Here is a 20,668-nt window from a genome sequence, read left to right on the forward strand (position 1 = left end):
TCTTTCTTTGTCATTCACTTTTGCCTGTTTCACTACTGTATGCCTTGTAGTAGGTCTTTTTACATTGACATATTTAGGATATCTGGCAGCCTCTTCCACATGGGTTTCCTTCCCTAGGTTTGGGAAGTTCTCTGCTATTATCTCTTTGAAGACACTTTCTGCTCCATTCTCCTTCTCTTCACCTTCTTGAACACCTATAAGTCTTATGTTGCATTTCCTAATTGAGTCAGATACTTCTTCAAGACTTTCTTCATTTCTTTTTAGTCTTAGTTCTCTCTTTGATTATGCTGATACGTTCCTCTATGCCGTTCGCTCAAGCGTTCAGGTAATCCATATTTTGTTCTATTTCTTCCATTGTATCTTTTATCTCTAATATTTCTGATTGATTCTTCTTTATAGTTTCAATCTCTTTTGTGAAGTAGCTCCTGAGCTCTTGAATTGTTTCTCTACATTCTCTTTTACCTCGTTGAGTTTTTTTTTTTTTTTTTGAGGAAGATTAGCCATGAGCTAACTACTGCCGGTCCTCCTCTTTTTGCTGAGGAAGCCTGGCCCTGAGCTAACATCCATGCCCATCTTCCTCTACTTTATATGTGGGACGCCTGCCACAACATGGCATGCCAAGCAGTGCCGTGTCCGCACCCGTGATCCAAACCGGCTAACCCCGGGCTGCTGAGAAGCGGAATGTGCACATTTAACCACTGTGCCACTGGGCCGGCCCCTCGTTGAGATTTTTGATGATAGCTGTTTTGAATTCTTTGTCACTTAGATTACATATTTCCACGTCCTCAGGACTAATTTCTGGGTACTTGTCATTTTCTCTCTGGTCTGGAGATCTAATATAGTGTTTGATTTTGCTAGAGGTTCTGTTTTTTCACATCCTGGCATTATTAGATCGCAGTTACCACCTATCGCCACTGGGTGGGAGTCAAGAGCCCTGTATGCTGAGCCCTCTGCCTTCTGCCAAAATCCTCAGGCTGGAGCCTCCCTGAGTGGGTAGGGCGAGGGGCGCTTTCTCCTGTGTGCTTTTGGGGGTTTTCTCCCTCTGCTCTCCTGGGGTGTTGGCTTGAGGAGGTCACGCCACCACCCCCCTCCCAGCTCCCACGAAAGCTTTGCCATGGTAGACGGCTTCCATCTAGGTTGCAAGGGCCCTTGGGAGTCCTTGATGTTCCTACGAATGAACATTCCCTCCCCTGTTCCTTCCCTCTAGGAGGCCTCCCCAGCAGATTGCAGTCTTTAGGGGAGGAAGCAAAGATTTCTCTTCCCTTGTTCCACCTCCGAGGGGGGCCCCAGCCTCTCCGCCCTCTGTCGTATCACTGTGTGGATCTATCCCCCGTTTTTTGTGTTGAGTTTGGATGTCCTCTGTTGGAGTGTGGATGTTTTTTCCGTTGTATATTGGAGGGGGAAGATTGCTGTGAGACCTCTCTCCACCATGATGCTGACGTCACTCTTAAGTTTTCTTTTTAATAATGAGTATCTTAAGTTCCTATTTGGTACAGTTATTTTTAAGAATATTTTATTGAATTGGAAGATAGACATATAGCAAAATAAATACATTTTATCTTTTGTCTTTTCTCTAATGTAACATTCAATTGAATTAAAATTTAAAACTTTATTTAATGAATTTAAAACATATTCTGATGATAGTGTAACTTAATAATTTTAATAGTCATAATGGTTTCTGAAAAAGTAAAAGATATGGTAAAGTTCTTGATTTTGAATCTAATGCCCTTCAGTTATTCTGGTTTCATAGTGCGCATGTTGCAATTCTGGGACCGTTGGTATTTAGTGCTGAAGTCCTTATTTAGGCTTCTGTTTACTTTGAACTCTTTGGAAACAAAAGATCTTCTCAATTCAAGTGGTAATAGCATTTTAACTTTTCTTTTTAGGGGTATAAAGGAATCACCTGCTTCTTAGTAGATCGTGGTACTGAAGGGCTTCATATAGGGAAACCAGAAAACAAATTGGGACTCAGAGCTTCTTGCACCTGTCCATTAACATTTGACAATGTCAAGGTGGGTATCTTAGAATTTCTACTAAAAGACCAATGTGAAATAAGCTTTGCATGGAACTTTAGATATGTAAAAAAGCTGTCAAAATATTAGGCATACAGAGGAGAGTGTTTTATAAGACTCTTGAACAGTACTCTTAGGTTAGGTAATGACTACATGTACTTTTCACAAGAGTTTGGGCCAAGAGTGGAGACCTTTCTGCCCAGCAGCTGGCCTCAAGAGCCAATGCCGAGAATTAATCCCATTTATACTTACTAAACGTGATACTTGTACACCAAAGATAGCTTCAGAAAAGGAACTGTGGTGTCTACACCAAAGGCCACAAGATGGGGATATTGCTCAGTAAGAGTAGAAAACAACCAGGCAGCGCCCCACAGTTGAGAGTTGTGTCTGTTAAAAATGAGGAAGAGAAGATTGCTGAATGTTTATGCTTTAGAAGTTTACAGAGAGAGGACAGGTGATGATGGGGCTTCTCCCTCTCATGGTAGAACCTGACTTTTTTACTCGTGGAGGGTCTTCATAGATGTCACTTGAGCCTCATACTTCACCCTCATATTATAGAGCCAAGTATATATTTTTTTATTGTTACTAGTCTAGACTTTAAAATTATGAATAAACATTTCAATCTGTTTCTTCTCTCCTTTCTCCTCCTCACTCTTGTGAACACGTGCATGTGTACACATGCATACGGCCGCCCCCAAAGTTGATTTTTATGGGAATATAGTCTCAACAGAAGAAAGGTTTACTACTGTTACTTTAGCAAGTACTTAGACATTTCTGTCATTGCTAATATGTTCTCATACGATAGCACACAGATAAGAATTGGGAAAAAATTGTTACTCGTTTATGTTATTGATGAATTATATGAGATTCCCTTTTTGTAGATTCATTCACTCATTCAGCAAACATCTGTGCTAGGTTCTGGAAAATGCAATAGTGAGCAGCATGGACTTGAGGCCTCTCTCTCTGAGAGCTGTGTGGGAAGCAGCTTAGAGGGAAACAGAGATATAGCCAATAATTTCCTTGGAGTTTAATAAATACTGTGCTACAGTAATAAATCACACAAATTGGGTGTATATGTGCATTTAAAAATATATAATCAGAATGAATTGTGTCAAACTAAATTGAGAAATGAATGCTCACTTTTCTTTTCAGGTTCCAGAAGCCAATGTCCTGGGACAAATTGGACATGGTTACAAGTATGCCATAGGGATGCTTAATAAAGGTAGAGTAGGAATTGCTGCACAGGTTAGTCAAATTTTAGTAATTTAACTTGACTCTTCCACAGTGTGGATCAATTAAAATGTAGAAAGAAAAAAATGCCATAAAACCAATGCATATTTGGAAGCTTGTAACCACAAGATGGCGCCCTTCCCTTCCCTGAGAGGAAAGAATGGCTTCTGACTGTGATTTCTTTAAAATTTCACTTTGGTCAATTATATAATGTCCTGAGAATCAAACAATGGCTTAGTGGTAACAGTTTTTCTCCTTTGAGAATAGTAATGTGTTATCCAGTATCTGGATCAATAACTTCTAAAATCTATTGTAAATTAAATATGGCATTTTTTAAAAAATCAACTTTTCAAAGCATGAAATTCATTCTGGGAGAAATTTTTTAAATTGAGAATAAATAATATTCTGCTGTGTAGGAAAAGTCTCTAATCTATAGATAATGAAAGATTTATTGCCTAGTGTTTTGCAGATGAAAATCAGGCAATTTTGTGGGTGTGTGGCATTTGAAATAAATTAGCCACAACTAAATAGATATGTAACATGAGAACTATTCAGTTTTTTGCCAAATTTGCCCTTTATGATGCATATTATATTTTTCTATTAACTGATAATCAGTTATTTTCTAGATTAACAAAAAAGTAAAGTATTTGGTTTTATTATAAATTGTGTCATTTTTATAGAATGTGTTTATTTATTTTTAATCAGTGAGCATCCCAAATCGAAGAACTTACAGCTTTTAGATTTTGAAGCTGTTATGTATATGTTAGCTATTGGAGTAGTCAAATGTTGTAGTGTTCCTTTAGAATGTTTTACACTGCTGTTAATTTGCTAACAAAATATTGTTAGATAAAAACTTAACCCATGTTTCCCACAAAGCTGGATAATATATTACTAACGAGAATTGGCTTATCTGTTCTTTTTAAAGTTTTTCTGTGATGCAGCTTCATCAGAAAGGGCCTTAAAAACTACACTACCAAATCTCCTTGTTCCCAGACATATAAATAATATGCATGTTCTGGCGGTCAAATCCACAGCCTGGGCTTTAGTCTAATTACTCCGAGTTATCTTACAACCTGATTAAAAGCTAAGGTCGGGTAGTTATTATTTCTCGGTTAATCCTGTGGCTACCTTTTAGAGAAAGAGGTACATATAACAAAGAACCGAAGACATCCATCCTTAAAACTCGGCAGTTGAGGAGAGTTTAGTTTTTCAGTATTTATAGTGAAAACATTTTACAGAGATAGAAAAGCCTATTTTGACTGACAACTGATCATTTCAAATTTTGTAGGATATTCTAAACATATTGTAAACTTCAGTTATAAGGGTGTAATGACATCATTTTATCTCATGGCCAAAAGTGCAGTGAGCTGCCGCCTCACTTTAATTTGTTTTGGTTTGGGTTTTCTTTGTCCTTTAATTTTTAGCATAATATTCTATTCTCCAGAAAGTTCAAAATAAAAGGCTAAAGGCAAATGTGAATCAACACAAACGAAATATTGATAAGTTTGTGGGCATTTCCCCCCAAAGCTTTAACTATAGGTTTTTTTTTCCTTTTTCTAAAACCTACATAGTTTGACATAATTAGATAGTGATTTAATGGCTACCTAATGTTGAAATTTAGAGACCATTTTTAAGGTTAAATCATTCAATAGATATGGAGATTGGTTAACAATGAAACAGTTCAGCTAAAATTGTCACCATGTCCTGATTTGTTCTTCAAGTGTGTAAATTAATGTTCTCACCAGATGTTCTCAACTCTGGCTCTGCATTAAATCATCTAAGGAATTTTTAAAATGCTGATGTTCAGGCCATGCTCCCCCTCCCCGCCACAGAGGTTTTCGATTCATTTGGTATAGCCCTGCATTGGTATGTTTTTATCAGCTTCCCTCAAGTGGCTCTGATGCGCGGCCAGGGTTGAGAAGCACCGCTCCTTTATGTTCTAATTCCCTTCCGCCGAGGCTGTTATTAATCCTGATCATATACAAAATGGACAGGAAGATAAAAGGTCAAGAAGTGACCTTCCGCATCTGACTTCTAGAGGACTAGAGGGGGCTACTCTACAGTCTTTGAGGCCAGTTTTGAGCAAAATTTCTGTGGTTCACTTTATGCCTGGAGAAGCGGAGCTTAAGGGAGAAGTTTCCTGAAAAGTAACCTGCTTGTGTGAACACAGCTATGCCGGGAGATTTACCTCTGGGCTGGAATTAAATATACTCATAGTCATGTGAAATCTTTCACATTTTCTCCCAGTGACTGCCAGTTACGTTCTCCAAACACGAAGGGTGAAGGTCATTAACATACCCCTCATCACCTCAGTATCTCTACTTCTTCCCCCACCCCAACTATGCAGTCTGCCTATAAAAGGAATTGCTAACTTAAATGATTCAAAGCATAAACTTATAAAAAAATAACAAATTCTGATCCTTTTTTTTTTAACAGATGCTGGGACTGGCTCAAGGATGTTTTGACTACACTATTCCATATATTAAAGAAAGGGTACAATTTGGCACCAGATTATTTGACTTCCAGGTATAGAGTTATTAGCATGTTTCTACTCCGGTGGATTCCCCCATCTTCCTGTCAGTGAAGAGCTGTGCTACGAAGCCCTCGTGGGTTTTCAGTAGGAGAGGTGGGGGGAAGGGTGTGTGCGTGTGAACGCCTGGACCTTCTCCAAGGGCAGATCAGTAGCCCTGGAGGCCCAGCTATGGCGTGGTTGGGGATATCGTGGCGAGCACTCTAGAGCTGTCTCCCCCTGCTCCATAGTTTCCAGGGCATGGGGTCTGCCGTCAGACTTCCTGGGTTCAAATCCTGGTTCTTGTTTTACTAGCTGTAGGCCTTTGAGAAGTCACCCCTCTAAGCCCAAACTGCCTCATCTGTAAAATAAAAATAGTACTAACCTACCCTCTAGGGTGATTTTGAATCAGGGAGTTATGTAAAGTGTTAACACATTGCCCAAGTCCAACAGGTGCTCAGTAAAGGTCACGCTTGTTAAGAATCAGGCCAGAGCCGTGTGGTACTCCTCAGAAGACCACACTTTGGCACATCCATCTTGTGACCAGCACAACTTGCTGCAGTTAGTGCAAATGGGGTGCTCACAGTCAGGCATGTTGGGAAATACTGGCCTGGTCCAATGACATGGCTTCTCGGCTCCCGAGGCAATCAGGGGATTTGTTGGTGGAAGTATGCGTTCTTCCTGTCCACCTTGAGGTCTTGCCAGGTTAGGGGAAGCCTGGAGTGGCAGCTTACCAAGCTTATTTGACCACATTACCTAAAAATCCAGAAGAATTACTTTACGTGTTTGCAAAACCTCCCTTTAAGCAGCTCTTGGCACCAAGTGCAACTTCTTATTACATTACAGCTCTGTTGCACTGCATTGTCTTCAGGTTCTGTCACAGCGTCTAGCCATCACACAAGCACTCACCAATGGCACGTGTGTAGAAATTCTAGGCTGTGGGTGTGCACGGTCAGTTCAAGGCCTAGAAAGACTGAGCATGGCAGGCCTGGCCAGGGCCCCCCACAGCCCATACTATCATTGGCATCATATACGTGAGAAACTGAGGCACATGGAAAGCAAGTTCCCAAGGTCATACAGCTAAAGCTAGTAAGGTGTCAAAATTACAGGGTGTTTTTGTCTTGGTTTCTGGTCTAATTTTCATGTTATACCAGAGTACTTTCTCAGAGCCAGCCACCACATAAATTGCAACAAAGGGGACAGAATGTGAAGACAGTTTTGAGGAAGGCTTGGATCTTTGTACACAGGACACAGTGTTTCCATGTACATGGGGTTGGAGAGGGAGGGAGGAGGGGTCGGGTGTACTAATATGTATAATCATGATATATTTCTAAAGATGCCTAGTATGGATAATTAAAACTTTTAGAAATTTGATCTTAAAAAGCAACATTATTAATTTTATATATCTATGTGAAGCTTTGATTAAAAGTTAGTAGTTTTTTTCCCAACTGCTGTAATCTCACTAGAGTGATTTGATTTTTGCTTTGCCTGCCGTCATTCATGTCTCTCTCTCCTCTAGACTGTAGGCTCCTTGAAGGTAGGGACCAGGCCTCTTCATCCTTATTTCTTTTGGTTGTTTATCCGGCACAGATTTATTGAGCATGTTCTCGGTGCCAGGCCCCATGTTCACAGTGTAGTTAGGTACCAGTATTCATGGTGGTGCGTTCTTGTAGGGCAACAGACCTGCCAAAGTTGCTTTCCTGCCTCTCATGGTGCCTAATATGGTCACTAAAGTAGACAACATTGATGGTGACCGTCAGTTTAATAGAACGAATGTACTTTTCAAAAATAATTAGCATCTCTCCATTGCACTTAACAAGCCATAAGCAATTTCTAGAATGGTGATATTGGCATAGAAGTAGACAAATTGACTAATGGCATGAAACACAAAGTTCAGAAATAGATCCCTGCATGTCTGGAAACTCCATGATAGAAATGGCGTGGCATATCACTGAGTGGGAATATTCTTTCCCTGCAGAAAAAAAAGGAAGCTAGATCCCTACCTCACGCCATACACAGAAAATAGATTTCAGATATACTAAAGATGTAACATAAAAAGCAAAATTCTAAGTTTTAGGAGAAAACGTAGGAGAGTATCTTTATCACTTTATAGTAGGAAAATAATTTTGAAAACAAGACACAAAAAGGACTAATTATAAAAGGTATTAAGAATGGTGAATTTGGCTACCAAATTTTTTTTCCTCAAAGGATTCCACAAAGTAAAAAGACAAATCATAAGGAAGAAGATATTTGCTCTACACATAGGTTAGTGGGTGTTCAGTTTTTTGTTATGCTGCACAACCTATATACATGTAATGTAGTCTTTTTTTTTGCATATTAAATATTGTAGAAGGAGGAGGAGAATCTTATCAGGTATTTGCGAGCAGTATTGTTTTTCTCTAGCTCATCCCTCCTTTTTGTTTAGGAAAGGCCATCCCTGGGATTGTTGAGTAATTGCCTTGGGATTCCCTGACTTAGCATTCATCACACAATGTCATAATTATTTAACCATCTGTTCTCCCTGCTGGGCTATATAAGTCATAAGCACAAGGAACTCTGAGTGTGACGGTCAGCATGATGTCTCTGTTGCTCAGCACACTGCCTGGCATATCGTAGGTGCTCAGTGAATATCTGGGCAGACGGGTATGTTAGGCATGAGAAACATTTGAGTTTTTAATAAGTATATCTATGACCATATTTGCAGGAAATTGTTTACAAGTAGAAACTATTAGTATTCATATTCTCACTCACTCATGTACTCATTTCTTTCTTTGACTAACATTTACTGTGTGCCTAATCACCCTCTAAAGTTTGAGTCGTGGTGATTTCTTTAGGATGTTTCTTTTTCAAGTTATTCTTCTGTTTTCTATAGCCCTAGAGAAACTGGTACCTGTTCGTGGGTACCGCAGTGGAGCCAATTCAGTAGTTACTTAGAGGAAATTGGTGCTTCAAATATTCCTTCGTTACTTTGCAGCTAACATCTTTTAATGCCCTGAGGCTATATGCAGAATCAAAATTTTATTACTTCAAGCAAATAAAAAAAATTCAAATTTTTGCTTTGCTGGGATTTAGTTTAAGCTGAATTTTGATCATAAAAAGGATTGAAAATAATTATTAACTATAACAGTCAAATTTTTAAACCTAATTCTGTGATAATTTATTTTTTAAATCTTGACAATTATAAAGAATTACATGATCTTTGAAATTTTTCTAAGAAAGAATATATGTAGTGTCATGTTCATTTTAAATTACAGATTTTAAAGAATTTTTACAGAGTGAATGTGAATTGCCTCTGGGGTATATTTTGAGTCGGTTAGTATTCCATATCCAGGCTGGACTTTGAGGATAAGCTGTGTTTTTGGAGATCGCAATTCTCTAACTTGGGCCTGAATGTTAACAGGGGCTCCAACACCAAGTGGCTCACGTGGCCACTCAGCTGGAAGCTGCAAGATTACTAACATACAACGCAGCCAGGCTTGCGGAAGCTGGAAGGCCGTTCATAAAAGAAGCATCTATGGCCAAATACTATGCATCAGAGGTAAAAAAAAAAAAAAAAAAAGTAATTCAACCTTCATTTTTTTTCAGATAGATATTTATTAACCTTTGCACTTTGGAATATTGTTTGATCATTTGTTTTTCAAGTAAAATAACAGAGTTTCCAGTTCCTAGAACAGAAAAGCAAAACTGTAAAGCTTCCATAGTAAAGCGCTTTAATTCTGTGAGATCTCAGTGTTTTCACAGGATCTTGACTGGAAACTGTGCCACCCAGTTCAGGTAGAACACCCATCATAAACCATAATATAATCATAAATAAATAAATGGATGAGCCTCATCTCGTACTTGCAGGTTGGGGCAAAGTGAATGCCATGGGAAATGACGTGAAATAAAAACACCAAGAAGAGATAGTCCATGCTTTTAATGCTTTCTGTTCATATATACGTACTTTATATTTAACATCTTAGACTTTGGCTGGAGAATTTAGCCAAATCACTGGGCTGCTATTTGCCAGCCTCGGGGGTATGCCTTATTCATTCCATGACCCAAATATTCATTTATCCTTTTGAGCCCTAACATTCAGTATTCTGACTCACCCTCCCTTCTGAGCTCCAGGCTATTAGATCCAGTTTCCATTCACCTCCCTACCCCATTGCTCCAGTCAGAAACCTGAGCGTCATCTTGACACCCTCCTTTCCCTCATCCCCCACATTGAATCCGTCATCAGTTCCTGAGGATTCTACCTCCTAAATATTTCTTGAATGTATATGTTTCTCTCCCTTTTCGCTGCCACCTGTCTGGTCCAAGCTGCATCACCTCTTGACCACACTACTGCAGTCGCTCTCTGCCTGCTCCAGAGGCCCCTTGGCTTCCTCCAGTCCGGTCTCCTTTTTCAAAGTGTCCATGAGGCCATGTCGCTCTCCAACTGTAAACCTTTCAGTGGCTTCTCAAAACAAATGGAACAATATTTGTATTTGTTTCCTATTGCTGCTTTTAACAAATTACCAAAAATTTAGTGGCCTAAACATATAGTTTTGCTGTCTCACAGTTCTGGAGGTCAGCGGCCTGAGATGAGTATACTGGTAGAAAATCAAGGTGTCAGCAGAGCTGCCTTCCTGGAGGCTCCAGTGGAGAAGCCATTTCCGTGCTGTTTCCAGCTTCTAGAGGCTACTTGCATTCATTGGCTTGTAGCCCCTTCCTCCATCTTTGGAACCAACAGTGTAGCATGTTCAAATCTCTGACTCTTGCCCTCTGACCTCCCTCAGTCCCTTCTAAGGATCCTTGTGATTACATTGGGCCCACCCAGAGAACCCAGGATAACGCCCCCATCTCAGAGTCCTTAACTGTTGCCATGTGAGGTAACAAACATACTTACAGTTTCTGGGGATTAGCGTGTGGACATCTTTGGGGAGCCATTACAATATTCAAACTGCTCGCCATCGTGTGAGGTCCACCTGCCTCTCCTTCTCTCTTCACAGCTTGCCCTGATCCCAGCCCACTGGCCATCTCTTGGGTCCTTGAGGCTAATAAACCCATTTTTTTCCTTGGAGCATTTCCACGTGTTCCTCAACTTGAAATGTCCCCTAACTGTCCTTTAGGTCTCAGCTAAGCTGTCATATGCTCACAGCATCCCCCCAACTAAATCCTGTTAACTTTCTCAGCAAGTCATCTTTTGCCTCATACATTTTATCAGTTTCTATAATTGTTGCTTAAATGTGTGTCTCTCCAAATGACCACAAGGGCCGTGACTGGCCAGCCTCCACCCTTGTGTTCCCAGTGGCTGGCAGAGTACACCATGTAAAGGAGGCCTTTGATAAGCATTTGCTGAATAAATGATCACTGTCAGCAAGTGTATGTCTGAACAGTACCCTAATTTTCTTTAAAAAATAGGAATTTTGTGACTTAATAGGATATTTTACACAAATAGTAAAGAATGGGCCCAAAGAGACACTGCTAGTTTATAAAATAACTTTAATCCTTCCATTTGCCAATAATGGTGAGTCCGGGGTGACTGAAAGCCTTCCACAGGAGTGTTTGTCATGATGCGTAAGGTACGTGGTTTCCGCGTGTGATTTGCTGCTTGGTCTCGGTAGATCGCGGGACGAACAACTAGTAAATGTATCGACTGGATGGGAGGAGCGGGCTACGTCAAAGCTTACCCTGTGGAAAAGTACTTCCGAGATGCCAAGATTGGTAAATAGATGATTTACATTTTATTTTGTTTTCTTTTATTTGCCTCTCTAGGTATGTGGGCCGTTGTCTTTGTTTGATTTTATATTACTGGTGGCTTGGCAAAAGCAATTTTATGATGTGTATCAGCCCTCTTCTTTACTGTGGCTCCCCACCTCTTCCTTCAAAAAAAATGGATTTATATTTTTTAAAACATTAAGTTGCTTTTTTAAATGCCTCAACAAGCCGTTTAGTAAAACCACAACAGAATCTACTGTCTTAATTTTTCTTTTACTAAAAGTGCTAATATTTTGATTACTTTAATGCCATCTTCGAAGCTTAAGTTGTAATCTGAGCAGCTAAGTGCCTCCTGACGCCTGAGCGTCCGATGCTGCTCTGCAGCCCGGAGGACGGAAACGCAGCACGACTGCGGGTCCCTGTTCCGAGGAGCCAGCCGAGCTTGCGCGTGGATAGTTTAGGAATGGAAAACTTCAGCTGTTTAATCCTGGTTCTGGAATGAGAATCCAGTTTCCGACTGGAAAATTATCTGTGAGGCAAGATCACTGTCAAATAATACCATACTCAGGTGACCCTGAATGATGTTGCTAGTAACAGTTTTGTAGCAAATGCAGACGTAGTGTTTGTAGAGCCGTTTCTCGTGTAGACACTTTACTGTGGGTCCGCTGCTTAGTGTTTCTTTTGCTCCCTTTTGTTTAAGGTACAATATATGAAGGAACTTCAAATATTCAGCTGAACACCATTGCCAAGCACATCGATGCAGAATACTGACATCCACAGCAGTGGGGCCCCTCCCTGATGTCGCTGGTGTAAAATCTTAAACTGTTGTGCTTTTGGGGGATCTGAGCCCTTAGTCTCGGATCGTGGGGTAGACCTTTCTGTTTTACTTTCCAGTCTGCTTAACTTAGGTACAGGAAATCATTTTTTAAAATTTGGGAAGAAATGCCCCCATATTTTCTACAAAACTATTTTTAAAGTTCTGTAAGTGTTGTCATTCTAGCTTTAGGGTATACAGAAGTTTCACTCTATCAGCATTTGGAACAATACAGACATTTGAACTATTACTTACAGATATGGCTATTTGATATTCCTATTAAATCTGTATTTTGTGGCATCAGTCAGAAATCTCTGTTATAGTTGGCAATTTTATAGAGTAGATAGATAGATTCTAAGTAGCTAAACTAGGTAGAAACTGATAAAAATTTATTTAGAAAAATCTTAAAGTTCTGGTTCTAAATACCTGAGAATAGGTGAAAAATAGGGTATAACTCTGTAGGTCAAATAATTGAATAAAACCTTATTTTAACAAAGGAAAGCGTGTAATTTGTCTGTCTTGAGTTTGTGTTTTGTGGAGTACGATGTTGTTCACCTCCTAAAACCTGCCATTATTGTTAATTTGGGGCTGGGCTGTCATGGGGCTCAGAAGGTAGAGACTTGAATACAAGCACCAGGGAACCACTCAACCATATTTGATGGGCAGAGCTGGATTCAACCCAACTGCCGAGTTAGTATTGTTAGAGATTTCATTTTACAGCCCAAAACGAATCAGTGTCAAAGATTTTAGAATTATGGAAAGTTAAACCTAGAAAGACCTTAGAGGACCATCCAGCTAACTCTCATTTTAAAAGTGAAGGATTCATAGCCCAGAATACTTGCCCAAGGTCAACAGCCAGGGACAGACCAGACAAGGATCCAAATGTAGTGGCTCCCAATTCAGTGCTCTTCCTACTATTGAACATTGTCTTTGTTCAACAAATTTTGGATTTTATGCTTGTTATATTTTAATACTCTTATTGATTTATTTTAGATTTAACTGATAAAGAATTAACATTTCAGAAATGTTAAGATTGATCAATGTCATTATTTAGACATATTAATCACCTGCCAAAGAATTAGCTCTCCCAGGGTGGGGCTCATGTGTCAAATGTGAAGATTATTATGTGCAATCATTTGGTTTTGTGGTTGTGATGTGATTTGTAAATGCATTAGTTATATCCTTGCTGATGTACTTTGGCTGGTCTTCGTAAAGTGCCAGTTTTGTTGTAATGGTACATATCAGACTGTGTTCAGTATTAGAAAATCAGTATTCTGTGAAGAATGAAAAAATAAAGGACAAACTTAACTGGAGAATTTCATGACTCTGATATAGCAGAATTGTTTGTTACACGTACAGATGAAGCAAGACAATAGTGTAATCTTCCTGCAAGATAGATTTAACACTTGCTGATCATGCTGATAGCTTGTCTCTCATGTAAGCCAATTTTGTTTGTTTTCAGAGAAGAGGTCTTATCATGTAGACCAAGTTTAAATTCTCGATGCTAAAGAAAGTTTCACCAGAGGACCCTTTTTTTTTCAAAGCAAAATAAGCAGCTCCTCAGGAGAGAGGTCCCCTCTTGTGAGTACCTCCTCACAGTGCAGACCTTCTCTGGTGGCCTGTATGCCTGTGCTTTCTGGAATAGCTTTTGGGAAGCTTATGTTATTGCCCCTTTTGCTCAGTGGTACTCTGCGGTCTGACATCCTAGGAGATTTCAGCCTATCTGTTCCCTGCTATGGCCTACATTGTTTGAGAAATCTGGATATCAGTCCCCTTTTTCTTTTGTTATTCAGTGACAAGTGCGTCACTGGGTCCAAAGGTCCAAGGTGCTGTGGGCCCCACGCTGCCCTGCAAAGGTGAGAAAGACCAGATCCTTATTGAAATGTGTGATTATCTCAGTTGTCTTTTTTCTGTTCTCGTTAGCGCATCCTCACACAAAGACTGAGTGAAAAACTACCAAGGCCACCCCTATGCAAGTGTTTCTTTAGATCCGTTAGAATGCTAACCTAAGTGCTAACATCTCTTGAGCTCTCATCATGTGCCAGCCATTATTCTAGCCTCTTGACACATAATCCCTCACAGCAGCCCCACGTGGTAGGTAGTCTTGTTAGCCCATTTTACAGGCAAGGAGACAGGGGCATGGAGAGGTTAAATAAGATGCTTAATTGGTACATGACAGAAGTGAGTCAAACTGGCCCTCCCCGATTCATTCCTTTGAGTCTTTAGGTTTGTTAATCTGCAGAAGCCTTCCAGGAAAATGGCACTACCAGCTAGCCCTTTATTAGCTAATAATTCTTCAGGGATGTATTTTAGATCTTATCGAGCAGAGAAGCTAGCTGAGAACGTGGCCTACAAGACGGACACATAGGTGAGGTGGGAGCATGCATGTTCTGGGAGAAAGCAGAGGGCGCAGGAGGACGCATACTAGAAGGGTGCAGAGAGTGGGGAGAAAGGTACCGGCAAGGGGAACTAAGGAAACAACAAATGTCCTCTGGTTCAGAGTTAGCAGAAAGCTACCCCGAGGCAGGAAGAATGACAGCATAATAAAAACCTAAGCAGGTGGCTACAGGGTGTTTGATTTGCTGTTTGTACGGATAGCTCACAAGATAAAGGAAAAACCCTAACTTTACAAGAGCTTAAATAGAAAACAAAATGAGGTAGGAATATGGCCAAACATAGCAGCACTTATAGGTATAAATGGGTTAAACTCACCTATTACAAATAACAGATGTTAAGATGGAAAGAAAGGAAAATAAATCCCAGCCACATAAAGTTAGAAACACTTAAAAACACAGCACAGGAAATTCGAAATAAAGAGATGGGAGACGACCATACAGACGCTCCAAAAAGGAAAGCGGGAATAGCAATGTTAATATCAAAGCTGAATTAAAGGCAAAAATAATTTCAAAGGATAAAAATGGATATCTCATAATAAAACAGGAAGCGTTCACCAAGAAGGTCCAATCATCAGAACTTTATGTGCCTAAGGACATAACTAGGAACTAGACAGAGCAAAACCAGTAGAGGCAACGGAAACACCGACAAAGCCATAATTGTAGGCACGGATTGAGAATCAACAAGTCAAGTAGGAAAAGGTAAGAACGGATAGGATTTGGATAGCCGAATTAACAAGTTTGATACAGGAAGAACTTTTTGTGTCTTTTCAAATGCAAATGAATGGTCATTAGAATTTTGCCACAAAAGAAATATTTACACATTCCAAAAGAAAATTTTACAGGCGACCTTCACTATACGCAATGGTAAGTAAACAAACAACGAAAAAATAGGATATAAGAAAGCTAACCATAACTTTAAATAACTTTGGTTAATTAGAAAATAAAAGTATAAATTACAAATTGTCAACAAGGACATGGGGAGCTGGGCTGTGTGGGTCCGTGCTTCTGGGAGGATGGACAGAAGGCATGTCCCAGACTTCAGGGCATGTGGTGTGTAGTAGTGAAAAATTAGAAATGGCTACGTAGGAGAGTAAATAAACCATAGAAATACACACGACACAAGCCTGTGCAGCAGTTTATAGAATAAGGTAGATCCACTTACTGAGATTAAGTCATCACCAAGCCACATTGTTTCAAAAAATTACAAATTGCATACTCTTTATACAGAACAGTACAAACCTACTTATTTCCGTAAGTACAAGCATGTATATAAATTCTTAGAAAAAACTCAGAAAGTATGGTCACCACACTGATGCATTGGGGGCCTGCGTTGGGACTGGGGGTCAAGAAAGCAGCTGTGGGGGTCATTGGCGTCATCTATGTTTGAATTTTTACAACGGGATATAATAGTACTTGTGTAATTGTAATTAAATAAATATGATATTCCTTGTGTGATTGAAAATAAGTAAAATTAAAGCTAACTATAGGATTATTGAAATTTTTCACTTTTTCACATTATTTTCCCTTTAACTCATTTTTCTGCTTTTCTCAAATAGCCCCAGCCAAGTAGGCAGCTCCATTCAGCCACACAGGAGACTAGACTCTGACACAGAGAGGCCCAAAAAGGGATCTGAAACCTAACGCCTTGACTGTCTGAGCTCCGTGGCTGAATAGCACTGACCGGGTTAGACCCTCCTCCACAAGGCGGTGGATGTCTCGCCCGTCCAAGCAGGAATTCACTGGGAGGGCTTCTCACATTCAGGTACCAACTGGGCCATCTGCACTGGCCTTGGGGTTAACATCCTGTCTTTAGTTGTAATTTGATTTTATGTGATTTGACCTGAGGTATTCAAACATAATATTTCCTTGGACATGAAACATTTGTTTCAAGGTAAAAAGACAATTCAAAACTTCTACTCAGGTTGAAGGACCCAGGTCCATAGTTTAAATTTGATGAGCGAACCATGGCCTGTGGGCCAGATCCAACCCCCTGCTTGATTTTGTTACGACCTACAGACTAAATTCTTTTTTTTTTTTTTAACATTTTAAATAGATCTAAATATGTACATAACGTCCTCAATTTTACCTCTTGCCCACAAAGCCCAAAATATTTACTATTGGCCCTTTAGGAAAAAGTTTGCTAACTCAATTAAATTATTGCCTGTTAAATCAGATTTTATGGAGAAGAGCAGTCAGTGAGTCTGAGTGTCACACCAAAAAAAAAAAAAAGGGTAAAGACCTCCTCTAAGAGCTTTGTCATCGAGCCCACCCTGATGGCCTAGTGGTTAAAGTTCGATGCGCTCCACTTCAGCAGCCCGGGTCCCATTCCCAGACACAGAACCACACCACCTGTCGGTCAGTAGCCATGCTGTGGCGGCAGCCCACATAGAAGAACTGGAAGGACTTACAACTAGGATAGACAGCTACGTACTGGGGCTTCGGGGAGAAAAAAAAGAACTTTGTCGTTATTCTCTCAATTCCATTTGTAGCCTTAGCCCAGTTGGCTCCCTCCTTCAATCTACGAAAGTGTTCAAGTCTCCCCATCCTTAAAAATTAAGCTTCCCATGGGGCCGGCCCAGTGGCGCAGCGGTTAAGTTCACACGTTCCGCTTCTCGGTGGCCCGGGGTTCACCGGTTCGGATCCCGGGTGCGGACATGGCACCATTTGGCAAAAGCCATGCTGTGGCAGGCGTCCCACATATAAAGTAGAGGAAGATGGGCACGGATGTTAGCTCAGGGCCAGGCTTCCTCAGCAAGAAAGAGGACTGGCAGTAGTTAGCTCAGGGCTAATCTTCCTCAAAAAAACAAAAAAAAAAAGTGGAAAAAAAAATTAAGCTTCCCGTGAGCCACTGCTGCTCAGCACTGAAAGGATGCACAGTGGTTGCCATCACTGCAGCAATCTCTCGTCCTCACAGCCTGCTCCTTTAATCTCTGCCTGGCGCCCACTTTTGTCAGTGGATTTAAACAATGTTCTCTCTTTGGGTGGTGAACATGATGTAATCTACACTGGAATCGAAATATAGTGATGTATACCTGAAACTTATGTAATGTTATAAACCAAATTTTACCACAATAAAAAAATCGGTTCCAAGTGTCAACAATATGACTGAAGAAACAAAACAAAACAAAACAGTGTTCTCAAAAGTTGTCTTTTTACCCTTAATTGGTGGCCTCTTAGTCAGTTCCAAACTCTCTAGTTTCGGATTCCCCTCTTCTTCCTAAGGCTCTCTGCTTCTTTTGCTTTTTGACAAAACAACTCCTCCTTTTGGCTGACCCTTCTGGTTTCTTTTCCCTTAAATGGAAATTCTACCATTTATCAAAAGTCTGCCATCGTACCTCTTCTATTCTCGATAGCCGTGTCTTCACTGTGCTTTTAGGATAACTTGAAGAGTCTTAAAAGTGCGGACTGTGAAATACCATTCCCAGAATTTCCTAGTCATTAGGGATGATTCTTGTCAGATCTAGCCCGGCAGGGTGTCCTGCAGGCTCTTGGAAATTTATGTCTAAAAGCAAGAGAAGGATTAGGGTGGGAGATAGAAATCTGGGAGTCATATGTAATTACTAATGGCGTAAAGACAGATGAAATCCTCAGGAAGAGTGGAACAGCCGTCTCCTGGGCCTTTTGCCCCCAGATCGCCTGAGGTCCTTGTAAAAAGGCAGATTTCCTGACCCAGTCAGATCACTGGACCTGGGGCCTGGAATCTGCCGGTTTCAGAATCCCCCAGGGGATTTTCGTCACACACTAAAACTTGAGTGTTCAAATGGTTCCAGCGCCAAAGTCCATGTTCCTGTTCAACTTCCCCAGCACCCCAATATAGCAGCACCAACCAAGTAAACCCCAGAACTCCCTAGACACCCACCTGCTTAAGGGGCAGAGAAGCAGAAGGTGGAGTGGGCAGGCACCTTCCGCTCATCCTACTGAGTTAGAGGTGAGTGTTCACCCTCCTGATGTGCTATTGAGAAGCTGTGCGCTGGCTGTTTTCCTAGTTCTGTGGAGCCAAGAGCAATTTAGGGCAATGTGTTCATTGCAATTCTCCCACCCCAAAATAGCAGGCTAGGTGGCGCTTGCTTTAATGAAATTTTATCTTTATAGGCAAGAAAGTTAATGAAGAAACTACTGATGAGATAAATTACCTTAGATTTGGTGTTTTAAAATCTAGTCATTTCTAAAAATTAATTAATAAAACAAGGCATATTGAAAACAACAAAGGAAAAAAATGCTCTAAAAAAATCTAATTGTTTCTCTTTAAGAGAAATGGATTTTTTCTTCTAACAATAAAGCACTACCAGAGTTGTAAGGTTTTGCACCTTTGGCGGTTTGGCGAGTCTGAGGGAGTCCTTCTGGATGAGGGGCGGCCCCTTTGAATCTTCGTTTACTTTGCACTCGGTCCTGTAACGAACCTATCACTGTGTAATGTATGGACAGTTCCTTTGCATGTTAATACTCTGTCTTTTCAACCCAATTGATTTTTCCAAGTAGACAAAGGCTAAGGATATGCTTATTGATTGCTGCTAAGCTCATTTTAAGTGTATTTTGTAATAAAGGGCATTTTTTGACTAAAACAACCCTGCACTTGTCCAATGTCCACGTGTGGGGATCACTCAGAGTGGAATGAACCAATGTGAAAACATTTGCCAGATATGGAAAGGCGTGGGTGTTCTTTCTTTTTATTATGTAAAAAATAGAGGCTCTGTTCATCTACTGCCATGTCCTCACAAGACAAGTCATTTGGTGCGGACCTCCATGTTCTCTTTGAGTCAACACACTTCTCACCTCACTGACCCTAAGTTTGTACAAATATTTGCCTCATTCCAGCTGATTTTTTGGTCTGAAATTTCTCCTGGGCCTCAGCAATCCAGGGCAATCTCCAGAAGAATAAAAATTTCAAACCAAGTTTACTTCATCACCTCTAACTAATATAGATGATGAAAAACCTCAATCCATATCAGATCCTGCAGCACTCACCACGGCCCCTTAGAGGAAGGAACTACACATTATTACACAAGAGCCAGAATATTCCACAGGCGTCTGAAAGGAAAATCTCTAGGAAGAAAATCCGCATACTTCTTGTTAATGTCTAGCAGAGGAAAGTGCTCTCGGAGGTGGTTGGTGGGTTGGCTGTTTGGCTGGTTGGTTTTGAAGGTTTTGTTATTTCTCTCCAGATTCGTTCCTCTTATATTCTTCTGAAATTGTCCTATGCCCTTAACTTCTAACATTTTGGGGCCTTTAGTTCCTCTACCATTTTTATTGCCTCAGTTGTGGGTTTCCTCTCTAAGACCCTGTGGTAATTTCAGCATGCCCTATATAACGGAGAACACCAGACCCTCCAGCACCTCGGTACACGCCCACCAAAGGTTGACCAGGCCAGCCCCTGATGTCTGTGGACCTGAGGCTAGCCTACAACTGGAGGCCAGCCATGGGCTTACTGGCTTTTTTTTTTGTTTTGTGTGTGTGTGTTTGTGTGTGTGTGTGTGAGGAAGACTGGTCCTAAGCTAACATCTGTTGCCAGTCTTCCTCTTTTTGCTTGAAGTAGATTGTCACTGAGCTAACATCTGTGCCCATCTTCCTCTATTTTATGTGGGACACCGCCACAGCATGGCTTGATGAGCAGTGTGTAGGTCTGCATCATCCAAACCTGTGAAGTCCAGGCAGCCAAAGCAGAGTGCACAAACTTAACCACTATGCCACCAGACTGGCCCCTGGTCTTATTCTTTTGATCAGTAATTACGTTTTTTTTTTTAAAGATTGGCACCTGAGCTAACATCTGTTGCCAGTCTTTTTTTGTTGTTTTTCATTTGTTTTTCTCTGTTTTCTCCTTCTCCCCAAAGTCCTGCAGGACATAGTTGTATATCCTAGCTGTAGGTCCTTCTGGCTCTGCTATGTGGGATGCCACCTCAGCATGGCTTGATGAGCGGTGCCATGTCCACGCCTAGGATCTGAAGCAGTGAAACCCTGGGCTGCTGAAGCAGAGCACGACGAACTTAACCACTCGGCCACAGGGCTGGCCCCACTAATTACATTTTTA

At 40.7% G+C, this 20,668-nt stretch overlaps 1 protein-coding gene across 2 annotated transcripts in view; it reads left to right on the forward strand.

The window, feature by feature from the left end:
- The window catches only part of ACADSB (acyl-CoA dehydrogenase short/branched chain), a 49,284-nt gene extending 35,721 nt beyond the window's left edge, over nt 1-13,563 (forward strand). For both annotated transcript variants that reach the window (XM_046652520.1, XM_046652519.1), the window contains exons 6-11: nt 1,887-2,012; nt 3,165-3,257; nt 5,679-5,768; nt 9,152-9,289; nt 11,340-11,439; nt 12,134-13,563. In XM_046652520.1, the coding sequence (XP_046508476.1) occupies nt 1,887-2,012; nt 3,165-3,257; nt 5,679-5,768; nt 9,152-9,289; nt 11,340-11,439; nt 12,134-12,204 (618 nt within the window). In that variant the 3' untranslated portion in view covers nt 12,205-13,563. The remainder of the gene's footprint in view (nt 1-1,886; nt 2,013-3,164; nt 3,258-5,678; nt 5,769-9,151; nt 9,290-11,339; nt 11,440-12,133) is intronic.
- The last annotated feature ends 7,105 nt before the right edge of the window (nt 13,564-20,668 follow it).

Source organism: Equus quagga, chromosome 2 (assembly GCF_021613505.1).
Source record: "Equus quagga isolate Etosha38 chromosome 2, UCLA_HA_Equagga_1.0, whole genome shotgun sequence".
In the NCBI taxonomy this organism is placed as follows: Eukaryota; Metazoa; Chordata; class Mammalia; order Perissodactyla; family Equidae; genus Equus; species Equus quagga.